The 18,890-nt window shown below is 31.6% G+C and overlaps 1 protein-coding gene across 5 annotated transcripts; it reads right to left on the bottom strand.

The window, feature by feature from the left end:
• Window positions 1-2,143: 2,143 nt before the first annotated feature.
• LOC117688344 (uncharacterized) lies at window positions 2,144-16,586 on the bottom strand. 5 transcript variants are annotated; one of them, XM_066066834.1, is made up of 10 exons: window positions 16,237-16,547; window positions 15,244-15,339; window positions 10,034-10,096; window positions 8,079-8,175; window positions 6,837-6,998; window positions 5,898-6,097; window positions 5,571-5,642; window positions 4,605-4,676; window positions 4,035-4,112; window positions 2,153-2,971 (listed from the first exon to the last, which is right to left on the bottom strand). In XM_066066834.1, the coding sequence occupies exons 5-10, from the start codon at window positions 6,866-6,868 to the stop codon at window positions 2,895-2,897; spliced, it is 531 nt and encodes a 176-aa protein (XP_065922906.1). In that variant the 5' UTR covers window positions 6,869-6,998; window positions 8,079-8,175; window positions 10,034-10,096; window positions 15,244-15,339; window positions 16,237-16,547; the 3' UTR covers window positions 2,153-2,894. The 5 variants fall into 5 exon arrangements, 3 of the variants coding, with proteins under 3 accessions (XP_065922906.1, XP_065922905.1, XP_065922907.1); XR_010707890.1 differs by lacking the exon at window positions 15,244-15,339 and having other exon boundaries at window positions 2,144-2,971; window positions 5,945-6,097; window positions 16,237-16,586; XM_066066833.1 differs by lacking the exon at window positions 15,244-15,339.
• Between the last annotated feature and the right edge of the window lie 2,304 nt (window positions 16,587-18,890).

An 18,890-nucleotide genomic window follows, 5' to 3' on the forward strand; every position in this document is an offset into this window, starting at 1 on the left:
AACCTGGGACTTGGACACAATTTTAGATCAAAATTTTCTTTTTCTTTTTTTATGTATTAAATGTTTTACTTGCTCATCTTGAATGATTGACTAAAATTTAAATGTTAGAATTCAAGCTAGTAGAGAGATACAAAGGTCAGAAATCATTGTTATGTAAAAAAAAAAGCTCGAGTCTTATATTTGTTTACAAATAATGTAAAGTATGGAATTGCCATTTCTTTGACCAAATGACTAGTGGCAAACAGGGTATACTGATTCAATGTGTTCATAGATAATATGATAAATAAAAAAAGCAACATTTGATTGAGACATATACCAAATGTATATGGTAAAACACAAATGTAAACCATATCAAAAGATTTTCAAACACTGTATCTTGAATATAACTTAATATTTGACTTTTAAATTTTGACAAAGCATTAAAAGTATCCGTATTTACCATTCTAGACATTAAAATTAGAAATATAAAATTTTAAATTTTGAACTCAAATTGTGTTCAAGTCCCTTTAAAACATGAACATATTTAAGGAATGAATTCAATATTTATTTGTTTTATACGATATAAAATGGTTTGGGGCAGTTTACGCTTTATAAACCGCGAAGCGGTTTATAAAAAAGCGTAAACTGTTTCAAACCATTTTATATCGTATAAAACTAATAAATATTGAATTCATTGCTTATAATTTAATTTTTTTACTCTTCGTTGTAGATAAAACCGGTCATTTGACCTTTAAAATGACGTAAAATTGTACAAAATTCAAACGTAACGTCAGGCGTATTGATACGATTTTGACGTTAGTCTTACTATGACGTAGGCAACATTCTTTATACGATATAAAATAATTTTTTAGCCAATCAGAAATCGTGTTACAACCAGAATTAAATTATTTTTAGATATGTCTCATGTTAACGTCTAGCTGTTACAATGATATTCGAAACAGAGTTATCATTCTAGTTCAGCACTCTTAAAAACATAAACGCTTGGTTTCATAGAAAAATCATAACCATGTTTGATGCTTTTTGTATGAAATACCATTCTTTTTTAAAAATTAATAGGTGTCTGTTTTGTGTAAATACTTATTATATTATGCCATTTTCAAGGAACAATCTGCATAATAAACTTAAGTATATTCTGTTTCACTATTGATGCTATTACTATTGGTCATGCACGGATTTTAAATTAATTCCTAGAGGAAACTTAAATCGTTAAACACACACACACACACACACACACACACACACACACACACACACACATACTTGCATTATGCCGAAACTCACTACATCAGACTTTACACCTGAAATTCACTACACTATGTTCTAGTTGTGCTATTCAATATATATTAATATTTTTAAGTAATATAAGACATCTTTTTACTATTCTGCTATTTGAAATAGGCAAAATCTCTTTGTAAAAGTTTATGATTTTATACCTGATAGTCACTACATGAGGTCACATGACTCATTGTGAATACACACCAGAAACTCACTACAGTGTGTATTTCTTCCTAATTTACCCCAAAGTCAATACATCTAGCTAGTCATGTGATCGATTGAAGATTCAAAGGAAATTTACCACATAAACCATTTATTACTGAACAGAGAGAGAGAGAGAGAGAGAGAGAGAGAGAGAGAGAGAGAGAGAGAGATCTAATAATTTCAGCAAGCTGCAAGATGAACTATTTTATACTAATTCTAATACTCAGGCTAATCTAATCAATTCATTATGGTATACTCAAGATGCATATATTGTCAAATTTGTGGAGAACAATAGATACTAAGTGAATTCTGGATAAATAAGATTAGACTGCATTTCACACTTTTCTCCACATATGCACGTTTTCTATTTAAACTACATTATATTTAGCACCAGACCCTACTTCGATACAAAGAATCTTATGTTAATTACATATATAATTCAATTATGTAAATTCATTCAACATTTTATGTTATAAGTATTGTAATTTGAAACATATACGAGACAGTAATATTTCTTGTCAAAGGACATGCACAGTCTAGTACCATTGCAACTTGTATGCTTTTATTAACTGTTTTGCCTATAAAAGACACTTTACACTATCACTGTATGACTTAAATAATTATGATTTCTTGCTAATTTTTACGCACCCTATCAAGACTGAATTTATAAGAAAATCTAATTGAATTGAAAAGTCTTCATGTGTGTTTCATTTCTTTAAAAACATATACTGTTTAAATTAAATAAATTCCTATTTGCCACTTGCTTTGTAAAATCTAGACCTGTGGACTTTGAACACTTCTTCAAACAAAACATAAATCAACTGCAGAATCTTAATTATAATTCATTTTATTTTAGGATCAAACAACTTTAAGCTAAAATTTAAAAGTACATAATTTCATAGTAATTCATGATATATGGAATTTTGTTTATGAATTCAAATAATTTCAATCAATTATTGACATTATCATGCATGATGCGTGCCCTTCTTTACATTTCTGATCATATTTTATCAATTAAAATATCAAATAATATGTTTACCCATTTCTGCCATTTCAAAATGTTTCATGGAATAGGAAGTAGAATAACAGACAACAAAATAAATGTACATTTGTATAAGCCAATAAGCATTTGTCACAAATGCATGCACCCTGTATTAAATTTAGATACTGGCATAATGTTATTAACAAATTGATAATACAGCACAAACAGTATGCATTCGAACTTCATTACGGTAACATAATTATAACACATAGAAATTTAACGTTGCGACCACCTGGAATTTCATTTTCTGCAATTTCTCAGACGAGAAGTATTATGTTTTTGACAGCAAACTTCACATTGCGCCAAGTGAAGCCTGATAATGCCTTTTCCTTCCTAATGGCGTTTAAACAGTCAAGCTGACCTGGAGTTTTCCCTAGTTTGATAAAGTTATTAAACTGTCGCTCCAAGGATGCCTTTCTACAGCAGTCCATGTGTGACGTTGAACACTGGCTGTGAAAAAAAATAAGATTTTATTATTTTAAAATTGCTGTATCTTTATCATATTTTTGTCATTAAGGTTATTTGTTCTTCAGCCCAAATGTATAGTCTTTATTCAAAAATTGGTATCCTTCCTTTGAATGTTAAAACTGTATGAAATATAGTAAAAAGATATTCATTCATTCATTGTATCCAAGAATTTAAACAAGAGGCCCAGGGGCCACATCGCTCACCTGAGCAACAATTGCCTTAATTCTGATCAAATTAGCATAACAGTATCAAAATATCTTGACAACTAAGTACAGTAAAAACTTGAAAATCTGCCAATTTTTATCCACCTCTTTATTTTGGGTAAATACCAAGCCCCTTTTGTTGTTGTACTTGTAAGAAGATTTTTCTTTATTCCTAAATAGCCCCCCCCCCCCCCCCCCCCCATTTTGTGGCACCACTTTTCGTTATGGAATCAGGGTTTCATCAGACTTAAATCTGCATAACCCGTGCTTTCACACTAAGTACTGAGTTTAGGACCGAAAACTTTCCCAGAATATTTTTAAAGATTTTCTCTATATTATTCCTATGTAAAAATCCAAACCGCCATCACGGCCCCGCCCTACCACTAGGGACTGTGATTTCGCAAACTTGAATTTACATAGTTACCCAAGGATGCCTCTACACAAGTTTAAGCCTTTCTGGCCAAATACCTTTAATAGTCTTAAAAAAGAAGATTTTTAAAGATTTTCTCTATATATTCCTATGTAAATTGATCTTCCAATTGTGGCCCCACCCTACCCCCAGGGACTATGATTTGAACAAACTTGGATCTACACTACCTGAGGATGCTTCCATTTTAATTTGAGCTTTTCTGGCCTAATAGTTTTGAGAAAAAGATTTTTAAAGATTTTCTCTATATATAATTTATCCCCCATTGTAGCCCCACCCTACCCCCAGGGACCATAATTTGAACAAACTTGAATCTACAATACCTAATTTATATGCAATTAAGTTACTGTCACTAATGGCAACTGGCAGGTGGTGTCCGTAAAAAGTTTTAAATTTATATAATCAAAGATAATACCTTGTCCTTGAGCCTCAGGTTTTGCATGGGGTGGGCATGATGATCTCTCTGTGCTTAGCTTTTTACTTTTACATGGAACTGCAATACAATATACAATGTTAATTACATCTCGATAAAAATTCACCTCAAGTAGCACAAAAGGTATGAAATTACACAGTATACACTATTTACTATTAACTAGAAAATGTAGTTAACTATGCTCTAAAACGACCATAACTTTTAACCTTACAGGACATCTTTGTACCGGTAACCTAGCCAACAAGCAATTACTGTGCATGTACATTATGTAATGTGTTGAATTACTTAAAGTACTTTGACCAAATAAAACCTCAGGTTATGAAACTTACAGTGTAGTGTTTTATCCTAGATACATTATAAAAAAAAAATTGGGAATAAAATACAAGTATGAGGTCAGAATGTCCAGTGTACCGGATTGCACAGTTGGCAGGTTGAACAGTGCACACCCTACTTATATTTGAAACATTTGTTGCAATACCTTCTACTTTAATAGGCTACCTAACTCTGGAATATTAAAAAAGATCTGGATCTAATCAACTGAATGAAAAGTACCTTCCATAGGGGATGCAGTGTTGGAATCATCATCAACTTCTTTTTCACTCTCTGTTTCAGTATCAATAGTTTCTATATTGAAGAAAAGACACATCAATAAACAGCCTTGAAAATTCTTGGGGAATAGACAGAAAATAAAAACATGATTTATAAACACACCTTTGTCAGCGAAATCAATTTCATCAAAGTCTGCTTTTTAAATGTGCATGATTAATGTATATTGAAAAGAAAACTCACTACGTGTGTGAAGATAATGTATATTGGCAAGGAAACTCACTACATGTGTGTGGTAGTTATTAAGGAATAAGGAATCATTCTTTCAGTACATGTATTATGGGGTGATAATTTTGGTCGGGGCATGATCAAATCCAATGAAGCTCGAGGGCTTTATGATGGATTTGACAATTTCCAGCGGTTGTACAATTAAATATTTGAATATAAATAAGCAAACCCTGCTTGCACCCAAATCATACGTTATTTGAATTTAATGGACTGTATAGTACAAAATCAATTGTGTTATCATATGTTATCACAAGCAAAAACACTGAAAAAGTTAATTTAAATGAATATGGACAAGGAAATTTACTACATGTGTGTGGAAATGTATATTGGCAAGGAAACTCACTACATGTGTGTGGTAATTTAAATGAATATGGACAAGGAAACTCACTACATGTGTGTGGCAATTTAAATGAATATGGACAAGAAACTCACTACATGTGTGTGGTAATTTAAATGAATATGGATAATGAAACTCACTACATGTGTAGTAAATGTACACTGGCGAAGAAATTCACTCATATGTGTGGGAAATGCATTCAAAATGGAAAGGAAATTCACCACATGTGCAGGAAATGTGTACCAGTATTTGTTATGACATATGTTACACATAAATATTAAATACATTTTAATACATGTACATGTATCAAATCAAAATGAACACTAGAAACATTAAGTAAAAGTAACCTTCATTGTTCTCCTCACTGTCCTGGTTGACATCAAATGGGTTATCATCAAATGGATTATCATCAGGTGAATCTTAAAGAGAACAATAGTTGTAACAATTTATTATTAAATTATATAGTATTTATTACTGTGCAGTTCTGAACTACATGTACTCTCGCGCAGTAAACTCAATATTATACAGGTTAAAAATTAATTGATTCACTGATTATACTAATTCTTGTTGTAAAAAACAATATGAAATGTTAAACCATGTGCATTTTTTTTTTGAAATCCTTTTGACATTTAAATCACATTAACACATCAACAATTATTAAAATTGTCACATACTTGTCGCCAAGGTAGCTAGGTTGGCTTCCCCATAATCATATCTTAACTCTTCTCCAGCTTTAATATCTCTATTTGCAAAGAGGCAGAGCCTTGGATAATTCTCGGTAACCAAAAGGCGCATAACACAGTTATTCAACGGACTTCCGACTTCCTCGTCCTTTATATACTTCCCCTTTCTTTCAGTGTTAGCTGCATCAATGCTACAAACAAAAAAAACAATTTTATAGATTTTTGCTGGGTTGCACCCCCCGGTATTTAATGAAAATGAATTTACACATATATGTGTGAAAGTGGGACTGGTTTGATCATCGGTGGCTATATATAGCTCAGTTGGTAGAGTACATATCTAGTGATTCTGGATGCCCTGGTTCAAATCTCTGTTTGGCCGTCATTATATTTCCAATCCTGTTACGTATGCATGGTGTTATTTTAGTCATCAAGCAAAGATGTCAGAATGATTTATTCACTGAATTATAGTGTAATCATGGTAATAGAAAATATCTAATCATTGTACAAAACTTTTTATCTCATGCTCACTTTACTTTCCTTTATAAAGTGCAAATAGTTATACAGGATATCATTTTCATCTCCATATTTAGTTGAAATGTACGTAACAATGGTTTTTTGCCAATTCTCAGAACTCATAACCTGCCGCAAACACTGCAATTTCTAAAAACAAATTGCCAGGGTGGTGAGAATATTCAAACACAATTTTTTTTTATTAAATTCTAATTAATTTTCTGTCATCAAAATCTGACCTAAATTGTACAATTCCCAGCATCTAGTAAACTGTATATGGATATCAATTTCACATTCTCATAAGAACCAGAAAAAGTTGTATTACAAAAAATCTAAAATAGGTAAATAAAACAATTGTATCTCTCTCTCTCTCTCTCTCTCTCTCATAACAATCACAATAAATATATTGTATTTGCTTACCACTTCAGACCATTCCACTTAAAGTAAAACATATAACTAGTATGTTTTATTTTGCGCTTCTTTTCTCTTTCTTGACTGCTTCCTTGGGCACAATTCTCTCTCCAACATATTCTACCAAAAAGCTTCCTTTTGGAAAATTTTGAGTTGCAAAAACCCCATATCCTTAAAATAAGAAAAAAAATATTGGTGAATGTTTTGCATTACATGATTGTACAGTGTGTTCACAAATCATGTACAAAACCTAATTTATTTATAAATGCCTTTTATTATGGAATTATTTGTATAATTGTGATTATCAAATGCAAGGGGCTAAAATTGTTCCAGAAACTAATGACATTTTTCATTTAAGGATCTGCATAATCAAGGGAAACAAATGTGTGAAACTGAGTAGATTGGTACATAAAAACAAAGAAATGATACTATTTTCTATTACACTAGACTCTGACCTGTGCATGCACGGTTTGACATATTGCATATGATATCGGACATTCACGAAATAGATACATCGACACACCATATTTACATAACCAAGCTTTAAGCCTACAATAATGCTATTAATTTCACTACACTCTGCTTAGTTAGAATAATCTAACTGTGTCTCGGGACAGGCCTTCACCACAGTTGAAATGCCTCTCATATACCCGTAATGTAGCAAAAAATTGCATAATCGCTTCGAAACGGTTTTGGAGAAAATTATTGAAGCTGCATTGTGATTAACAGTCAAATTATTCATAACAAACCATTTTGAGGCTGTAAATACCTTTCTTCTAAAAATTTAATTCATATTAATGAAGAATTCAACACTTTTTTACCAATGTTTTTTACTCACTTCGAATTTACACAACATGTTGACATTCAAACTCTCAGGATATAGCAAATTTTCAATGAAAATTTAAACATATGTGTATTATCGTTTCTGAGTTTATCCATGCAAGTGTGATATTGTGGAAACATAAACTAAAGAGCCTCCCGTGATTTAGCGTGAATGGAATGCATATGCGCAAGATTGTAGAATAAAAAAAATCCAGATGATTCCGGATTTTTATAAGGAATTTTCGTTGATTATTAATAAGCGAAGCTTGATTGAGAAAAAATAAAAACAAACTGGTAATCTTCAAATACCAATGATGTTTAAAAAATAAAGAACAAAAGACAGTTCTCTTCGGATTTCTCGATATTAAAGCCCAAAAATTCGAGTCTTTTATTTTAATGTATAGTAGTAATAGATGTGTATCAACTCACCAATTCTTCTGTTGATCAATTCAACTTTTAATGCATCACAGTCCAGTCCAGAACGACACATAAATTCTGCCTCTCTTTTAGGGCTTATTCGTTGTTTCTAGCACATAAATAAATTACTCATTAGAAAAAAGTTTTATTTCAAAATATGCAAAATTTGTCTTTTAAACTATCACATTGATTTTAAAATCAAATTATCTTAAGGCCTTCCATTTTGGTTTGCAAACTCCTTTTCAACTATTTCAAGATCAAAATAAAAACTTTATTAATATTACTTATATAATGCACACGGTCATAATCACTTGTCCGAATGGACAAGAAGGAAAAAAAGTTAATGTAGAGCCCTGACACCGTGCATTCATAAAAAAGATATATTACATACATAAATTAGAATGCTAATTTTACACAAACAGTCCCTGAAACATTCTACGTAAGCACACGCTGAACGGAATCTGGTGAACGCTAATGAAAGGTGAACGATGAACGGTGAACGATATGTGAACGCAAGATGAACGATTTATTCGGAGTGTCTCGATGGTTATCCTTACATTGTATTTTGACGGAAATCAGGAAAAACATGCTAATAAACTATACGTACAGTGCTGCTATCTTGAAAGTTGACAAAACAGTCCTATCCTATCGACTATCCTGCAAATAATATCTATCCTGTATTATCTTTAAAGTTATACCATACCATTTATGCATGTTTAGGAATAACAGTTAAATAAAACCAAATTTAAGACCATAATATTAATTTCATCAACAGATAATCGAGTAATGTAATGATAAAAATGTCTAAATAATACATAAAACCATTGTTAATCTATTAATTAACACGCATTTATGTTTACTATCTTAAGTTGATCTGTTCAGTAAGACAGTTTATTGTCCAACATGGATATGTTTGTGATTTGGAATCGAAGGAATTATTATTTGAAGCGTGAAAAATACACAAATACAATGTCTGTTTCTTATATTTATATATATATATATATATGTGTCGAATCGTTAGTTGACTGAATTCTTCTGTTTTTAAACGACTGGACTGACTATCTTAAAATGAATCATTAAATATTATTTGTGTATCAATTTATCGCTGTATTGTGTAACATAAAATTTTCACAGTAACTGCATACTTAAGCCATTTTCGGATCAACAAAAAAAATGCCTGTTTAGGAGAGTGATAAAAAACAACAACAGCAAAAAACAGACCTGCTCAAGAATGTGTACTTTAAATTCCACAGATTAAATTCTAATTAAAATGATGCTTTATGTGTAATATTAGTTTCCTTTCACCTTAACGCAAGGTTTTTTTCCTCATTTTGCTGAGATCGATTCTTTCATTTTTGAAGCTCCGAATGAAAATGAATGAAAACGGACTGAATTCGAACGATAAGTGAACGGTGAACGATAAGTGAACAAAGGTGAACACACAATGAGCGCTTTCTGAACGGTGTGCACAAAAGGAGCGGAGTGAAGAGTGCAAGTGAACGCACTAGCTGTGAGTGCACGGTGAGCGCATGGTGAATGCACGAAAAAATGGGAAAGTAGATGGTTTAAGGGACTGTAATACTTAATACTGTTGCATTGTTTTTTTTATTATCATAAATTTGATAAAACCATTGATTAATTCACTTTTCTGTTGTGATAATTTCACTTACAAACAAAACAGACCGAGCAACTGATTTTGTTCAAATTGCTGATAAAACAATTTGAGCATATATTGTGACTGTATGACAATTATAGAAAACTTCAACATGTCACACTAAGCAAAAACAAGAATAAACATCTAAATATGAGAATTTGAGATATCACCGGTAAAATGTTTACTTAAAGAATGAGAGATATGCACACCCAAATAACTTTAACATATCAATGGTATTCGATACACATGTACTGTTGTTTGAAATATACCTTAAAAGTTCAACTGTATGTACAATGTTAAAAATTTCACTTACTGCAATTTTCCACCTTGAATAAGCTGCCATCTTTTTAGTTGACTGCTTTATAACTTACATAAGCTAGAAAAAAGAAGAAGAAGAAGTTGTACATGAATGCCAATACAAATTAAAATGTGAGTTATATGAGATGCCATACTTCATTAATGTGAGTTATGAGATATTATACTAAATGTATATAAGGTGGATAATTATTAACTTTTTCCCTTAATTATTATTATCATTATCACCTCATGATGACTATTGATTTATCACATGAAATCCAATTCAGTGAAAATCACTATACATGTACATGATGTGTGTGGAAATGTATATGGACAAGGAAACTCACTACATGTGTGTGGTAATTTAAATGAATATGGACAAGGAGACTCACTACATGTGTGTGGAAAGGTATATTTGCAATGAAACTCGATCACTACATGTGTGTGGTAATTTAAATGAATATGGACAAGGAGACTCACTACATGTGTGTAGGATTGTACAGGTAACTCTCGGTAGCTGGAAGTCCATGGGTCCAAGGAAAAACTTTGAAGTTTCAAGAGTTCGAGTTTTCAAGAGTTCGGAATTTTCTGGGTTGACCAATGGGTTTTAAAATTAGTCTTACCAGATGTAATGATTAAGCCATTTAATTAGTGCTAACCTTACGCTCATGCTTAAACAACGTTTTCTTTTCAGTAAAATATACAGAACTGGATGTTTTTAAAACTAAATTCAAACAACTATTGAATAAATTCATAATATAATTATTTATTTTATGCATCATATTAAGACCAAATTGCTCAGTACTACTGGAGTGCGAGACGATTAACATGTCATAAATGTGATAACTAAGTATCACCCATTGTTCCCACCGTAAGGGTCCTTCACCAGCTGTAAGAACTTGTTCAGCAATATAATCATTACAATGACAATGATGCTGATAAGCATACTTTTAACAGTTTTATAATTCTAAAATTTGACCATGGCTCAATATTATCGTTTTATCTCAATTAATTTCTCATTTTCATTGCGTCTCCAAATTATCGTAAAACGGTTGTGATAATTATAGATTAGGTATTGGTATAGTCAGTCATCAAACAATTATCACCTTGCAGTACAAGTGCCGCCTGAACAAACAACTCGTGACACAAGTCCCGCGTCTAAGGTGTTATTTAATAGGTATAGCGCTTGGAGATACACGGAGACTTTGAGGTATCGAGAGTAAGAAACTATAGATTATGAACGGGACTGCAGTTTGACTTAGAGAGATCAAGCTAGGGTTTTCGAGAGATCAAGAGTTTGAGAAATCAATAGTAAATTTGCTTAGTTATATAGGGGAAAAAATCGGGACCCTAGACTCACTTCCAGCGATCAAGAACTTCGATCCAATCAAAGTTCGAGCCATTGAGAGTTACCTGTATATTGGCAATGAAACTCACTACATGTGTGTGGTAATTTAAATGAATATGGACAAGGAAACTCACTACATGTGTGTGGTAATTTAAATGAATATAGACAAGGAAACTCACTACATGTGTGTGGTAATTTAAATGAATATGGACAAGGAAACTCACTACATGTGTGTGGTAATTTAAATGAATATGGACAAGAAACTCACTACATGTGTGTAGGAATGTACATTAATTGGCAATGAAACTGACACTACATCTGTGAGGTGAATTTATACTGGTGTAATTGGGAAACTTGCTATATGTGTCTAGGAAATATATATTATATTGGCAAGAAAATTGACACTACATGTGCATATGAAATACATAAAATTGTTGGCAATGCAACCAACCATGGTAAATGTTGGTTGCAAGAAAACTCATTACACAAGGTGGGTTGATACACATGTATAACATAATGTATATGTTATTCAATTGAAACTTAGTGCACAAGATTGGTAAAGAGGCAACACACAGACCATGAATATCAGGCATTATTACATGATTGTCCACTAATGCGCCAAAAGTATGTCAATTTTTTGTTTTTCCCTATATATTTCATCGAAAACAAGACTTTTTTTAAAAAGGTTTTCAGGTCAGATTATTGGTCAGATTTTGAAGAAGTTGATATTGATTTCCAGCATAGTAGATTCAATTTCCACTTGTTGTCGTACATTAGTTTTTGACAACTCATTTGTAAAATTTGAATATTTCAAACACAACACTGAGATAGTTTTTAAGAGCTCTACTATATATTTTTTGCAATGTATGAGCCGAAAAATCTTACTTTGAACTGTTTATATGAAATTTCAGTAATAGAAGGTTGGAAAAATATTCAAATAAGATGCAAAAAGAGCTAGAAAAATTCTTAATGTATCAATCCAAGTCTTTTCAATGTACATGGTCAAAGGGTTTCATTTTAACAATTCTAAAAAAAAAAAAATTTCAATTAATATATGGTGAAAAGAAAAAATAAATTGACCTACTTTTGGCACCTGAGTGTACATACATGTATATGTCCCTGATTTCCTGAACTCAGGTATAATTTAAGCTGGTTGATTGGGGAAGGGGGGGGGTGCATAAAAAAAAACCCCATTAGAAAACCTCTTTATTTTTAACCATATGTAATTTACATCAGCTCTAGTTTAAAAAAAAAGAAAAAGCAACCATCTGGTTCTTTTTGGGGGCAATCTCAAAATACAGGTATATTTTTCTATAGGAATATTTAGAGAATTTTCATTTTCCGCACTTCGAAGCAGATTTAAAAAAATACTACAATAGAGATTTTCTTTGAATTGTGATATCGCGATTAGCAATATCATTTTGTACCTTATAATGTAAAAAATACTAAATTCAACCATCTAGTTTAAGTGAGGGTCATCTCAAAATATGAACAGTTGATAAATTTTGCTATATACATGTATTTTGGGTACATGTATTACAAATGTAGATTAATTGCTATGATGGATTCATTCAAAATGAAGCAAAATAACCCTGGAGATACCATCATTTAGTGTATACAATTTCAAAGGGTTACGATTTTTACTTTTTCTTTTTTCCTATATACTCCTACAAAGCTTCATTTTATCATAATGTCGACATATAAAGCAAGATCAATGGCAATGCTCACCTACCAAACCACTGAAAAATTGTTGAAAAAAAATTGTTTATCATGTGTTTATTGTGTTCAATTTAATAAATGTCTATATCTATATAAAAATCATAAAAGGTTGAAATACACTGTATCTTACTCGATCAGAATGCACAAAAACATGAACCATGCAAACTAAAGTCAGCCTCAACCTTAAACCAGATGAGAATTGCGCAGATTAAACAACTCATTTTAAGGTTTAATTGATTAACATTTTAGACAGAAAATTAGAAAGTAAAAATGCTCATATTCATAAATTGTCAGTCCAACCAAATTGAAATTAGACCATACAATTAGACAACTCATACATCATGCGCACACTACCGAGAGAGTTCTCCATACATGTATGTATTTGTTTTATCTCTGTAATATAAATAAAAAAGGCTCTTGTAATTTTTAAAACAACAATTTGGTCAATACTAATATCAAATCTCCTCTTGCTTGATCTTAGATTCAGATAACCACAGACATAGTCAAAATGATGTACATGTAGCTAGCTGGGTGTTCAAGAAATAGACAACTAGACATGAACAATTCATGAATTACATGTATTACCATGATGACTTCAATCTAATGTTTCAACATGTGCCCTATTTGCAAAACATCCTTGTTTATTCACCTGCCATTTTTTATATGCATTGTTCCATCCAGATATACCACCCCTCCCCATCTAGAATTTGAATTTTTCCTTTAAATGTACCACCCTCAAGTCATGAGATGAGCTGCTACAATCCCCTCCCCCTGAAATAGTTTTATTTGTTTGTGTCAGAGAGGAATTTAGTGTTTTTTGTTACCAATATTCTGGGTTGGATTTCTGCAGACTGCCCCCAATAGGCATTCCTGTATCTTGCTATAAAGTGATGTGAAACTCAGAAAGGGGCTTATTTTTAAGGCAATTTGATTCATCATCTGATAGTCTATAGAAAGATAGATTAAAGACTGGATGGTGCACCTTATTCCTTAACCACAGAAACTGTTTTTGATATCTATTTTTACTCTTTTTCTTCACTTGACTTTAACTTTTTAGCATCCGAATTATTATTAAGCTAGTCAGAAACTTCAACTTAAAAGTAAATGTCCCCTTAGGCTACCTCTTTTGTAATTTATAGTAAATCTTTAATTTTATTCATACAGTCGTTGATCAGTTCCGAATAGTTCATATGTTGAATAGCAAATAGTTATGGAAATAAAAGTTGGAGAAAAAATCATTACCTTTAATATAATACACTTATAATGCTTGTTTAAATTTTGCAGTAGTTTCATTTTTTGCGGTCATATACATGTACGTATTCAATACTACAGTCTTACATTAGTCAACCAATATTAAACTTTTGCTTGGCCAGGTCATTGCAACGTTATTATGTGCATAAAATAGTCTGTTGACGCCTTATATTTTCACATGTAACAAGATTTCTTCTATCAAAAGTTGTTTTGGTATTATTCTTACATACCCATATAAGCATGCAGGATATAAATTTTTAAAAATGCAGAAGGATGAAAAATCTTATTAAGCTGCCATTTTACAAATTCCAAAAACTCAATTTGTTTTTGTCTGTTTCAGGATTATATGAAGAAATAGATTAAAACAATTACTTCTGGAATTCATTAAATTTTCTTACTAAGTCTTAAATAAATCATATTGAACCACAGTAATGATAAATGGAGGTGCGGCAACTGTACTCCGACAAGATATTAGAATTTAGAAACTACATGTAGTCTAAAGTATTGTTATAGTGATCTTGTTTGTTAAATCCATGCAAATTAAATTAACTGTATAGGTTAAAAGAATTGCCAATAGCTGGTTGGTATGCATCAAACCTCTTTTTCAATAGGTTCAATTGATGGTGTTTGAATAGGGCTAAAAAATTTTATCTGCATTCGATTTCCATGGAAACAGCTATGCTATTCAGAACTTATTGATTTATTCGTAAATGGTAAAATGGCTTCCAATATAAGTTTTTAGGACAAAATTCTAAATAAAGCAATATTGCATTACTATCAGCAATAATATAGCGTACATCAGCCAAAGAAAAAAAAAAGATTTCAAAACAACACCCAGGAACATTTAAAGCACCGCCAAATCTATACCCTATTCAGTACTGGTCAATCTATAGAAAGAATAATCTTACCGTGACCAGGCTACGCTCAGGTCACAGTAAGAATTCGTCCCATATACTTGCAATGTAGCAGCTGCAAAGCGGATCTGCTTCGCATCGACTTTAAGTCTGTTAAAAACAATCTGCAGGGGTAAAACACAGCATTTATATTACAAACCTTTTTGAAAATGCATATGTAATTAAGTCCACAAAATATTCATTATTAATATAATGGGTCATACCAAGGCATTTTGTTAATATATCTGTGGTAGAGTCAGGTATATGGCATTCCTACTAGCTCTGGCTAGTGGGTTAACCCTTTAGCTCGATCGGTAGAGTGCTGGACTGGCGTGCCAGAGGACCCTGGTTCAAACCCCAGCAGAGGCAAAAAGTGTCTCTGTTTGAATTTGCCTGCCATTTTGCACTCGAAATATCTCGGATTTTATCATTAACATGGCGACCAGTGATTTCATTGCCAAAACCGTTAATGTGGTAAAATGGGATTATAAATGAGCAACATTGTAGGTATTTGAGACCAATCAAATGAAAATATAGGCAAGATACAACCGAGATATTTCTTTTTTCATTTGCTACTAAGAATTACAGTAAAGGGCACAAATTCTATCATTTAACCGGGTTAGTTGGACATGTGTCATTTTAAGAAAAGACCATTCTATCTAGTCAATCGACGGTAATAATTATTGTTTATCATTGCATTGCATCGATTTCGTTGATCAAAATCATACTAATATGTTCCAAACATTTCTCATTTATTTAGCAAAATAATTTTATGAAAATAATAAAAGAAAAAAAGACATGTTATTTAAAATGTCAATTTTTTTTTTAAAAAGTGTTATAACCAAGCTATGTAGCTAAATTAGGAGATTGTGCTGGACTTGATCACGTTACATTACAAGTGCAGCTGTTAAACACATGCACATGCTGACGAAACGCAGAGAGGTTCTACACTTGTTCACACGTTCAACTTCTCCTACAAGATTGTCACTAATTATTCAAACGACTTACAGTTCTTACGTAGCTTCTTTTCCTTTTTGGGGGGCTGTAGTAATTCGTATAAAGTATGCAGGATGGAGGGGTTTGTTTTGTGACATTTTTTTTACCGGATATGTCGTAACACTGTCAGGTCAAGTCGTACACAGACCAATTCGTAAACAGGTCAACTCGTATACAAAGAATTGTTCTCATATGTATTACAGGCACTCAAATCAATAAACTTCAATTTAAAAAAAAAAAAGAGGTAAACTTCAATGAATTTGAAAATGAAGCAGAGTAAAATTGTTTAAATAATTACCTTGTTAAAGAATATTTTTTTTACTTTTGGAGAGTGTTTACAAGATTCAGTATTTATTTAGCTCTCTTGTAGGTTTTTTGTTTTTGTTTTACAAGTTTGCATTGATGTCATTAATTATGAGGATGAATATGGTGTAAAAATTGATCCCGAAAGATTTGGGGGGGGGGGGGTATTGTTTTTATAACGATTTATTAAATTTTAAAATGAAAAAGAAATGAGTTTCCTCATGGGGATCAAACTTCATATATATCTACATATAGGATCTTTCCTTAAACTTATTAGAACCATTTCTTTGTATCAATGTAATGAAAGATAAATAAGGGTGCAAATGATAATAATAATAATAAAAAAAAGATTTAGAGAGTTTTCTAAGTGATTTACTGCATGTATTAAATTTTAAACATTAAATTAAAAATTATTGGTTTCCTTATGGGGTGTAATTTCTTAATAAAAGGGTTTTCCTCAAACTAATGCTGATTATTTGTTTGTAATAATGTCATTAGGGGGAATTAGGGTGTACATTCTGGTCCTGAAAGATGCATGTGGTTTCCTAAATGTTTAACTATACCTGTCAGATCTTTCAACGATAAAAAGAAAATAATGTGTTTCCTCATATGGGTCATAGTTTATGATAATAGGATTTTCAAAAAAAAGGATAAAAGGGGTTTTCAATTTAATACTGATTTTAAACATTAAAATGAAAAACACGGTTTTTCCTTTGGGGTGCAATTTGTAAATGAGCCTTTCCCTTAAACTAATACTGATTATTACTTTGTATTAATGTCATTAAGGATAAATTAGGGTTTAACATTACTGATTTTTTAACGTTAAAATGAAAAGTTTGGGTTTCCCCATGGGTGTTTATGTAAATAATAATAGGATTTTTCCTAATAATTATTCTAATAATCATTTCTTTGTTTTAATGCAAGGAAGAGTAAATTATGGTGCAAAAATTAAGCTCATGAAATTAAAGGGTTTTTATAAGTGATTTACCGTACTGATTTTTTGGGGGGCATTAAATTGAAACTTAGAGTTTTCTCATGAGGGTGCAATTTAATGAAAGAATTAATATGTGATTAATATAGAGCAACAATTTGCTAATTTTTCTTGATTGATTGAAGAGAACTTTACTAAGAAACTCCACAATTAAAGCCGTTGAACAGAAAATATTTCTTTATTTTGGATAAAATGTGTTGGGTGTAAATTTGAAAGTTAAGAAACATATTGTTTATTTCTTCATGATTAATTGTTTGTTGTGAATTCCAAAAGAGAATATAATTAAAAGATTCCCCAGTTAAGGCCTATGAAAAATTGTTGACCCCCTTGAGGAAATCCATATTTTTCTCCTCTTGATAAAAAGTATATACTGTAGAGAGTCTAAATTTGAAAAGTTCCAAGTTAATGTTAATTTTTTCTTCATTATTCTTTAATTACCAGAACTAATAACAACACATTTTCATAATTAAAACCCCTAAAATGTTTAGAAGAACATGCAGGAGGCACATAATTCTCGATTGTGCTACATGCAACTTGTTAAAGTCTAGAGGAAATTCTAACTTTTTGAGAGTTTATCAAAAATTTCAATGGTTTACTAAAATTGTAATGAAATAAATGATTATTTAAAACACAAATTAAAAAAAGCACACACTACATGTGTTTGACTACTACCGAAATTAAACCCAGTTAAACGTAAAAGAAAACCATCTTAACCATCTACAACTTTATGAGGTGACACACACAACGACATGTAAATTTTCCCCAATTTAGCTGCAGAATAACGAAAAATCAGATGTCGCATTTAAACAAATGATCTAAAATTATATATTCGAAAGAAAATTGGTGTAAAAATCAACAAAAGATTAATTTTTCATGAAAGAAATAAGTGATCGTACCTTCTTTTGCGTTTCCATTATTTCCATAGGAAGTTGAATTTGCGCATGCGCAAATGTGGCAAGGGGGCAAAGTGTGTAACATCCCCATTAAGACTCGATATTGTGTGTAACAAAATTCATGTGTAAACCGGAAACTCACACTTTTTATAATTTTGTATTTTCTGGGTAAATCATGGTCGAAAAACCCGATTTACGGGGTTCTGCAAACTTACTACACGGATTTGTGTCGTAGGTTTTGAAAATGTAGTAAGTTGCACGTGTGTTAACTAGTACATGTCGTAGGTGTCGGCATGATACAAACGCACACACACACACACACACACACACACACACACTCTCTCTCTCTCTCTCTCTCTCTCTCTCTCTCTCTCTCTCTCTCTCATAATATCTGTTGATTAATAATGCAAATATTTAACTCAATGTCATAAATCTACCTGTCAAAAGATGTGAAGTAGTATGAGTTCATTCATGGACAT

This window comes from Magallana gigas, chromosome 7 (genome assembly GCF_963853765.1).
Source record: "Magallana gigas chromosome 7, xbMagGiga1.1, whole genome shotgun sequence".
In the NCBI taxonomy this organism is placed as follows: domain Eukaryota; kingdom Metazoa; phylum Mollusca; class Bivalvia; order Ostreida; family Ostreidae; genus Magallana; species Magallana gigas.

Excerpts from the sequence above, each read along its gene's own strand:
- LOC117688344 (XM_066066835.1), bottom strand. The coding sequence starts at position 6,868 with ATGTTTTACTTTAAGTGGAATGGTCTGAAGTG. Across the intron at positions 5,643-5,897 it reads CCTAGCTACCTTGGCGACAA|ATTCACCTGATGATAATCCA; the intron begins GTATGTGACAAT and ends GTTCTCTTTAAG. Across the intron at positions 4,677-5,570 it reads CAGTGAGGAGAACAATGAAG|AAACTATTGATACTGAAACA; the intron begins GTTACTTTTACT and ends TCTTCAATATAG.